Raw genomic sequence first — 9,737 nt, 5'->3', positions numbered from 1 at the left:
GACATTCAGAGCCTGTTGTAATATTTACTTTAGAATCAAATCTAATAATTTAGAAGAGGTAGCTTTTGCCGTAGATGAATTGATGAGCTATGAATCCAAAAATAAGATTATGTTCTTTGGCAGCATGGAATCCCATGTGATAATATGTTCAAGATGCTATGTTGTAAAAGCAGATTTTATTTTTCAGAATCATTTAGACTGAAAGTTCAGGATCAAGGCAGTAGCAATTTCTATTTTGGTGAAGACATGTGTCGTGCTGCAAATATGACAGCCTTCACCAGAAGAGAGGGAGCACATTCTGTCTGCATTCCCGTTTGGACACTAATCCCATTCATAGGAGATGTATAATAAAGAACCTATGTAAATTAATTACCTCAAAATGATATAATAGTCAAATAGTCATAGTACAGAGAAGGATTAGAACATGAATTTTTGGCCTTGACAGTCTTAGTTTGTATCAGTTATGGGAGTAGAATTGATAATCTGGGTTGGAGTTTTTCCTTTAAAGATCCCTGTGCCTTTCATGTAGGTTTCAGTCCAACAACTACCAGTACGTTCTAGCCTTGGTTTTTGCCATTGAGGAGATCAACAAGAACCCCCATCTTTTACCCAACATGACCTTGGGATTTGATCTCTATAATTTCATGCATAGTGAAGTGAGGATGATGGAGAATCCCTTCATCTGGCTTGCGGGCCTGGAAAAGGATGTTCCTAATTACACATGTAGGAAACAGAGCAAGTCTGTAGCAGTAATATCTGGAACAAGCTTTTCTGTCCAAATGGGGACACTGCTGGAACTCTACAAAATTCCACAGGTGAGTGTGTAAGGGAAAGAGAAGGAAAAAGCACATCACGTTAGGTGCCTTAGTTATATCCCAAAAAGTGAAAATACCAGACATTGTGCATTTACCAAATTGTGTAATGTAAAGAGGAGATGTGCAGAAATTTGTTGGAGTAGCCACATTTCTTCTCAAGTAGAGATTTGGGTGAGTTAAAATGTAAAATGTTTTCCTTGACCTCTGAGTATAATGGCTCATGAACTAAGGAGTTCTGATGTAGTGGACATGAGTAAAATGAATGTTCTAATGTCTTCTGACACTTCCATCATATACTTAATGTTTTCCAGGACTGAGATAGTACACTATAGCAATAACCTTACACAGATTTCTTGCATTTTCTCTTAGCTGACTCTTGGGTCTTTTGAACTGCTTCTGAGTGACAGTGGTCAGTTTCCCTCCCTCTATCAGATGGCACCCAAAGACACTTCTCTGGCCCTTGGCATGGTCTCTTTGATGCTTCATTTCAGCTGGACCTGGGTGGGTTTGGCCACCTCAGACCACCCAAAAGGTATTCAGTTTATGTCCGATTTGAAAGTAGAGTTGCAGAAGAATGGCATCTGTGTGGACTTTGTGGAATTGATCCCAGCCGCTCAGGAGTCACATATTTCACTCAAGAAAAGGTTTCATATCAAGATCCTAAAATCATCAGCAAATGTGGTGATTCTTTTCTGTGACACTGATTCCCTCATAGGTGTCAGCTTCCCAACATGGGAACGTGTAATGACGTGGAAAGTCTGGGTCACCACCTCACAATGGGATTTTGCCAGTGCGGAGAAACATATCCTGCTCCACTCATTCCATGGGACTCTGATCTTTTCTCACCACCGTAGTGAGATCTCTGGTTTCAGAAACTTTCTTCGGACAGTTAACCCTTCCAGATACCCAGAAGACATTTACCTCTCTAGATTCTGGTCATTGGCTTTTGATTGCTCAGTTTCTGGGGCGTCCTGCAACACGTTGCAGAACTGTCCACTGAATGCCTCCTTGGAATCATTGCCTCCACATCGTTTTGATATGACCATGAGTGATGGGAGTTACAACATATACAATGCTGTGTATGCTGTGGCCCACAGTGTACATGAGATGCTTCTACAAGAGTTAGAAATGCAGCCAGTGAGCAATGGGGCAAGGGTGGCATTTTCTCCCTGGCAGGTAATTTGGTTTCCATTGCATGACATGTACTCCTGAAGTGATCACCTTAAGACCATCTGCTGGTGTTCAAAACAAATAGCTTGGCATCCTTTCTCCAAAATACAAGATAGAAATGAGCCCCTGCATTTAATTTGTCATCAGATACCAGATTCCATTGACAAGTGGGAAAGTTACTTGGATAAGCGTAAGTGTTGTGTGTTAGAAAGCACTCTCTCATCCTGTCTACTTAATTTTGACATTTGAAATACCTAAACTGTGTCATCCTGTTTTCAACCTCAGCAGTACAATAATTGCTTCTTGGTGTCAGATTATGCTGAGGATGCTTATCCAGAGTGAACATAATTGATCTCATACAATTTGCACAAATTTTTATTAGGGTAGCTTCATATTACAGGTGGTTGTCCTAGGTACACTGAAAAAATACTGAGTGTTGGTAGCTTTGCATTCACAGTTTAAAATTATCTGAATCTCACAGCCAGGTATTTTGATTGCCCTTGTTTTTGAATAAAAATGCCTGAAATCATGCTTACTTTGATTAATTCTCTCTCAGGTTGTTTTGTTTTAATTCATTTGTTGGCTATAATAAGTTTTCTTTGTTTATTTGTGATTTACACATGATGAGAGGCTTTCTCTATAGGGGTTTTGTGTGTTATCACTTAGGCAGTCTTCATGTGAATATCGTGTATTTTTTCAGCTACACCCAATTCTCAAGAATCTCCAATTTACCAATCCAGCTGGTGACCTAGTGAATTTGAATCAAAAGCGAAAATTGGAAGCTGAATATGACATTCTCAACTTTTGGGATTTTCCGTATGGTGTTAGACATAAGGTTAAAGTAGGACAGTTTTCCCCATATGTGCCATATGGCCAACAGTTGTCTCTCTCTGAGAATTTGATAGAGTGGGCCACAGGAATTACAGAGGTAAGTTGTGTCTGATCATAAGATTCACAGTACACATTTTTACTCCCAAGTGGTATGGGGATTTGTGCAATATGGCTTATTAAAAAGACACAGAAATTAAACTACTCCCCTTCCAATCTAAATATTTTCTTCTGTGTTTTCTGTCTCAGCATGGACAGTACACACACTTCTTCCTCCACATGTTCTGAATCTGTTTCATGGTAAACAGTCAAATTGCATGCAATCAGTGTATTAGAATTTACAATTTAAGTACATAGGTTGTCCATGAATTGAAAACACTCTTCTTAGAATTTAAGTGGTAGTCCCAACTATGACCAACGTTCATGTGACTTTTCTCAGACTCCACGCTCAATATACAGTGAGAGTTGCAGCCTTGGATTCAGGAAAACCCCTCTGGAGGGAAAGCCTACCTGTTGTTTTGATTGTATACCTTGTACAGAGAATGAGATTTCCAATCAGACAAGTAAGTCAGTGCCTACTTCATGGAGAACTTAACAGCTGTTTCTTATAATTTTCAACTTCTCTATAGAGATAAAATATGTGGACTGCTGAGAAAATTCTTCCCACCTCCAGGTAGTAATTAATCCTTATAGCCAACAATAATTCTCACAAGGATAAAACTTTTCACACTACACTCTACTTCATGAATTATTTGAGAAAGCATATAAAAGACTGATTGTCATTGGAAGGCTGACCATGTTGGAGTTCAGGATGATATATGTTGTAAAATATGAACAGAAACCAATATTGAAGAATATTCACCCCATAAAACAATGTGGGATTTCTCTGATTTATTCCACTTAGCAGTAATATGCCATCGTCACATGTATCATGAAGATTTTCCAATTTCTGTTTGTGTTGTATGATTAGTTATTTTCACCATATATTAGGTATCATTCCAATTTGAAACTTACTGATATTTGTGATAGATTCTGGCAACAGAGTACAATCTGTGTGAGTAAGATGTCCTATGTGCAGCTTCATTGTAGGTAACTTTGTATCTGTGTTCCTTGTGTATGTATAAATAAAAGTGCTTTCACCTAATTCACATGTAACATGCTTGATGTGAGGAAGCACACCTCTAAACAAACTGTATTATATGGAAAACTATATTAGAAATTATACAGTATATCAATCTAAGGATAATACTCATCAGATATCATAAATGGGGCTAACTTTTGCCTTAGAGAAAAATCAGTGCTTCTCAAAATATAATTCTCTAGGAGCACTCTTTTGCATACAGGCACATGTATATAACTTATATTGAAAGAGCACAGGCTGACATCCACATTGATAACTATGCATAGCAAAGTAGGTCAATGAAAGCAAATTCAACACAAACCCTCAAAGATAGGATGTGGATATTATAAGAAAACGGAAGTAACTAAAAATTAGAATAATTTAAAATTGATTGTCATCTAAAACAAGGAAACTTTATGAACCTCAGCAAGATTGATCAACAAGAAAAACATGGTTACAGTGTGTGTACAAAGAAAGTTGAAGGGGTTCTGCACAGATGTAAGAAATACTAATAGCAGAATATAATCACTTAATGGTGATACATTGAAGAATACAGAAGAAATTCAAAGATTGAGAGAGAAATATTGTGAAGCATATTAAGAAATATATTAAAATCCAAATATATTCATGGTTATTAAAATAATTCCCAATACTTTTATTGTGGTAAACAATTTTCAGCTTTGTATATTATCCAAAAATAAAGACATGGAACTTATTGGAAATGAAGATATAAAAGTGGCCTTGTTTTAAAATGATGATGGGATTGTGTAATTAAATCAGTGTATCAGTAATTCATTAAGTAGTGCTTGACTACAAGATTAAACACACAGAAAAGTTATTGTCACTTAGCAGTTCTGGAAAATGAAGCTTTGAAAGATGGCATGTGTAATATCTTAAATGTATGAGATATCCAAAGGTGAAACTAACTAAATATTGGAAGACATCTGCAAGTGGAGACATGGGACATTGTTGGAGCAATATATAGAAAAGAAGAGAATACTGACACAGTGGAGAGCAAATTCATGTTCAAGGATAAAAAGGAAAGTAGAAATATGCCTGTAGGGTTCAAGGTGATCTACAGACTGACTTCTATTACAGGCAGCATCCCAGTGTGTTCATTGATGGGAAGTTGCTCAAGAGTGGCAACTAATCCACCTGATATCAAGTGTACAGCTCTTCATGTTTCTCTAGAATTTAACCCATAGCCTTCCTAATGGTAGTCTGTCAATCAAGCTTGCCTTTAGAATGACTTAAACCAGATCTTACCATAAAGAGTTATGCTTCATGAAGATAGCTGGGTGCTTTCTGTGCACCTAAAATTCACGAACTTCCAGTCCATAATATTAAGAGTGGCATAGCAGGTTAAGCCTCTGCCTGTGATGCAGGCATCACAAATGGCACCAGTTTCAGTCCCAGCTACTTCACTTCAAGTCCTGTTCTCTGCTGATGCTTGGGAAAGCAGCAGAAAATCATCAAAGGTTTTGGGCCCACACCCACTTTGGAAATCCAGAGGAAACTCCTGGTTACTGGTTTCAGATCAGCCCAGCTCCAGCCATTGCAGTCTTTTAGGGTATGAACCATCAGGTGAAAGATTTTCTCTCCCTTTCTCTCTCTTCCTCTCTCTCTTTCTCCCTTCTCCTCCTCCTCCCCCTGTCACTCTCCCTCTTCTTTCCTCCTTCTACTTCTCCTATTTCTGTAACTCTGCCTTTCAATTAATTAAAAATAATTAAAATAACTTTGATTAAAAACAAACACAAGGAACCTTGACTGGTTGATTAGTCATGATATCTTTGAGTGAATAGAACCCTGAAAACAAGGGCTTCTGCTTGCTCTTGTTCAAAGTGAGAACACAGCAAGAATGTGTCATGTGTAAGGGCAGAGTAGTCCTCACCACACATGGAATCCTCTGGTACCTTGACCATCACTTCCCAATCCTAAGAAATCATGAAGAATGAGTTTGTGGTGTTAAAATGACACAGGTAAAGATATGTTTTTAAAGCAACATGAATAGGTTCAGAGAGTAGGTCTTAGGGCTCTGTTATTAGAAAAAGAATGTACTCATCAGTATGTAATGCACTTAGGGAGAGTAAATAACTGACTAACATGAGGTAGATGGGCATGAATTTTTTTATTTTTAATTTTTTAAAAATTTTATTTGAGAGATAGAGTAACAGACAGTAGAGGGAGAGACAGATAGAAAGGTCCTCTCTCTGTTGGTTTACTCCCCAAATGGCTGCAATGGCCACAGCTATGCTGATGCAAAGCCAGGGGCTAGGCGTTTCTTTCCATCTCCACAGGGGTTCAGGGGCTCAAGGACTGGGGCCATACTCTACTGCTTTCCCAGGCCATAGCAGAGAGCTGGATTGGAAGAGCAGCCAGGACTAGAAACGGCACCCATGAGAGATTAACCTACTGAGCAACTAGCCGGCCCCTGAAGAGCATGAATAATTGCCAAAAATTTCCTAGATGTCATTTTTATAAGTTGTCTTCAATAAGAAATAAGGAGTATTTGCCTAAACTAGCTCAGGTGGGAATTCTAGAAGGTCTTTGTGAATCAGAAATAACTGAACATGGGATGACGTTACTGTACATTTCTCACCAGATATGGACCAGTGTGTGAAGTGTCCGGATCATCAGTATGCCAGCACGGAGCATGACCATCGCTTGCACAAAGCTGTGGCCTTCCTGGCTTATGAAGACCCCTTAGGGATGACCCTGGTCTGCACAGCTCTGTGCTTCTCTGTCCTCACCGCTGTGGTTCTTGGGGTCTTTGTGAAGCACCGAGACACTCCCATAGTCAAGGCCAACAATCGTTGTCTCAGCTACATCCTTCTCATCACCCTCATCTTCTGCTTCCTCTGCTCTTTATTGTTCATTGGTCATCCCAGTACAACCACCTGTGTCCTGCAGCAGACCACGTTTGGAGTGGTATTCACCATGGCTGTTTCCACTGTCCTGGCCAAAACTATCACTGTGCTTCTGGCCTTCAGGGTCACTGCCCCAGGGAGAAGAATGAGACACTGGCTGCTATCAGGGGCACCTAACTCCATTATTCCCATCTGCTCCCTGATCCAACTGGCTCTCTGTGCCATCTGGCTTGGGACTTCTCCTCCCTTTATTGACACAGATGCACACTCTGAGCATGGCCACATCATCCTGGTGTGCAATAAGGGCTCAGTCATTGCTTTCTACTGTGTCCTGGGCTACCTGGGCTCCTTGGCCCTGGCCAGCTTCACTGTGGCTTTCCTAGCCAGGAATCTGCCTGACACCTTCAATGAAGCCAAATTCCTGACGTTCAGCATGCTGGTGTTCTGCAGTGTCTGGGTGACCTTCCTGCCTGTCTACCACAGCACCAAGGGGAAGGTCATGGTGGCTGTGGAGGTCTTCTCCATCTTGGCCTCCAGTGCGTCGCTCCTGGGCTGCATCTTTGTTCCCAAGTGCTACATAATTCTCTTGAGACCTGAGCAGAATGCTTTGAAAGGATTAAGGGATAGAATAGTGTCCAAGGAAACAGATGTTCTGAAGAGTAGCTCTTAAGACTCTCTCAACTTTATTATTTTTTTATTTAGTAAATATAAAATTCCAAAGTACAGTTTATGGATTACAGTGGCTCCCCCAACCATAATATCCCTCCCACTTGTGCCCCTCCCATCTCCCGTTCCCTCCCCCTCTCCCATTCCATTCACATCAAGATTCATTTTCAATTATCTTTATATACAGAAGATCGATTTAGCATATATTAAGTAAAGATTTCATCAGTTTGCACCCACATAGAAACACAAAGTAAAATACTGTTTCAGTACTAGCTATAGCATTACTTCACATTGGACAACACATTAAGGACAGATCACACATGAGAAGTGAGTACACAGTGACTCCTGTTGCTGACTTAACAATTTGACACTCTTGTTTATGGCGTCAGTAATCTCCCTAGGCTCTAGTCATGAGTTGCCAAGGCTATGGAAGCCTTTTTTATTTTGCATTCTGATGTTAAAAAATAACTTGCAGAATGGAACTGACTTATGAACAATTTATACTTCTCTTAAAATGTTTTGTTCTGAAGGACCAATTCACAGAAAAGAAAGGGAGAGTGGGGGAAACCTTCCGTCTGCTGGTAGATGCTGAAGATATCTACAGTGGTCCAGCATTGGTTCTGAAGAGAAGCTTTTGAGGCTCTCTCAGTTTCAAGGATTTGAAACTAGTATTTACAAAACTGATTTTGCATTCTGATGCTATAAAATAAATTGAACATTTTAATCACCTTAAGAACAATTTACATTTCTCTTAAAAACTTTTTTAATTCTCAAATACCGATCAACAGAGCAGAGAGCTAGAGTGGGAAAAACCATCCATCTGGTGATATACTCTGAAGATATCCACAGTGGTGCAGTGCTGGTTCAGGCCAAAGAAAGGAGCTCAGTTAGGTTTCCATGTGGTGTCAGGGATGGCAAGAGGCCATCTTCCACTGCTTTTTCTGGATCATTAGCAGGGAGCTGGATTGCAAGTGGACAGCCGGTACATGGCCTGACACCCACATAGGATGTCGGGGTTGCAGGTGTTGGTTATATCCACTACACCCCAACACAGGCTGCAATCATCCTCTCTTCTTCAAAGTAATACTGTGTAAAAATTTCTTAGCCTGGGTTTTATGTTCACAAATAAAACCCATCTCAGATAAATACTCTCCTTGAAACTTTTCATTTCTTTATTTTCATTGTCAGCTAGTCAACACTGTAATATTCTTATTTTAACAAAATGAGTTACATGTTTTTCCTTCATTAGAGTCTATATTAAAGGGGGCTTTATAATATAGAGTGAGTATTTTCAGTGCAACCATTAGACATGTTAAATCATTTTAATTATATATCATTTCATATTGATTTGAAATGATGTGATAATCACACAGCAAGTTTTCATTATATGTAGGTAGAAGGATTCTGCAAACTTCTTTTCCACCTGTTCATTTCTGTTTATTATTGATTTTGGCTTTAGATTTACTTTTGCCAATAGCAAACATAAGAAAATGGTTATTAATCTTGAGCAGAAAATATTTCAACAAAGTAACAGTTTTAAACTGAACTAATTTCATTTAGACATTTCACTCTTGTGTGTGACAATCATCTATGTCATATTTTAAAATATTTTTATCACTACAAATCAAATTCCTTATCCACTTATGGTTACTCGCAGTTTCTTCTCTTGCCAGTCACACAACCACCAATCTGTTTCTGTTTCCATAGATTTTATGGTCCCGCTGGTTTTTTTATAAATTAAGTATTGGATTCTGTGGTTTTAGGCAACCTTTCATTTTGCATGGCATTTTCAAGGGGCATCCATATTATTGCAGGTATCTATATTTTTCATGACAAACTGATAATTCCTTGTAGTAATTCATTGAGTTTTGTGTCTCCAGTTAACCATATACTCACTTGTGTGTTGTTTCCAAGCTTGGCTGTGTTGGGACAAGCACTGATGTACAAAGATTTTTATGTATTTTATAATTTGTGAATGTACTATTAGGTATGAAATGTTTGGGTCATAAATGAACTTTATGTTGAATTTGCTAAGGAGGTGACAACTGTCTTCCATACCGTATGTGTTGTAACAGTAACACTATCATGGTTGAAGGTTCCAAATTCCCTATGGCTTCTCCATCACTTTGGAAATTTTGAAATTTATTTGAGCCATGGAGTGGATGTGAAGTGGCAGCTCCTTCTGGTGTGGAATAGTTTGTCCATGCTTATTGCTGATTAGCATTCTTTGTAATGCCCTCTGGTCATATATTTATCTATGCAGAAATGTCC

At 39.0% G+C, this 9,737-nt stretch overlaps 1 protein-coding gene across 1 annotated transcript; it reads left to right on the top strand.

Moving 5' to 3' along the window:
* The first annotated feature begins 545 nt into the window (after positions 1 to 545).
* LOC133749989 (vomeronasal type-2 receptor 116-like) lies at positions 546 to 7,470 on the top strand. The gene is made up of 5 exons (XM_062179358.1): positions 546 to 815; positions 1,185 to 1,991; positions 2,686 to 2,913; positions 3,253 to 3,376; positions 6,536 to 7,470. The coding sequence occupies exons 1-5, from the start codon at positions 615 to 617 to the stop codon at positions 7,468 to 7,470; spliced, it is 2,295 nt and encodes a 764-aa protein (XP_062035342.1). The 5' UTR covers positions 546 to 614.
* The last annotated feature ends 2,267 nt before the right edge of the window (positions 7,471 to 9,737 follow it).

The sequence above is a fragment of the Lepus europaeus genome, chromosome 20 (assembly GCF_033115175.1).
Source record: "Lepus europaeus isolate LE1 chromosome 20, mLepTim1.pri, whole genome shotgun sequence".
NCBI classification, from domain to species: Eukaryota; Metazoa; Chordata; class Mammalia; order Lagomorpha; family Leporidae; genus Lepus; species Lepus europaeus.
Note: the sequence above shows the minus strand (reverse complement) of the source record. Positions and strands in the feature narration are given on the sequence as shown.

Coding starts and splice junctions, on each gene's coding strand:
- LOC133749989 (XM_062179358.1), top strand. CDS start 615: ATGACCTTGGGATTTGATCTCTATAATTTCATGCATAGTGAAGTGAGG. Junction 1,992..2,685: donor TGGCATTTTCTCCCTGGCAG/GTAATTTGGTTT, acceptor GTATTTTTTCAG/CTACACCCAATTCTCAAGAA. Junction 2,914..3,252: donor GGGCCACAGGAATTACAGAG/GTAAGTTGTGTC, acceptor GACTTTTCTCAG/ACTCCACGCTCAATATACAG.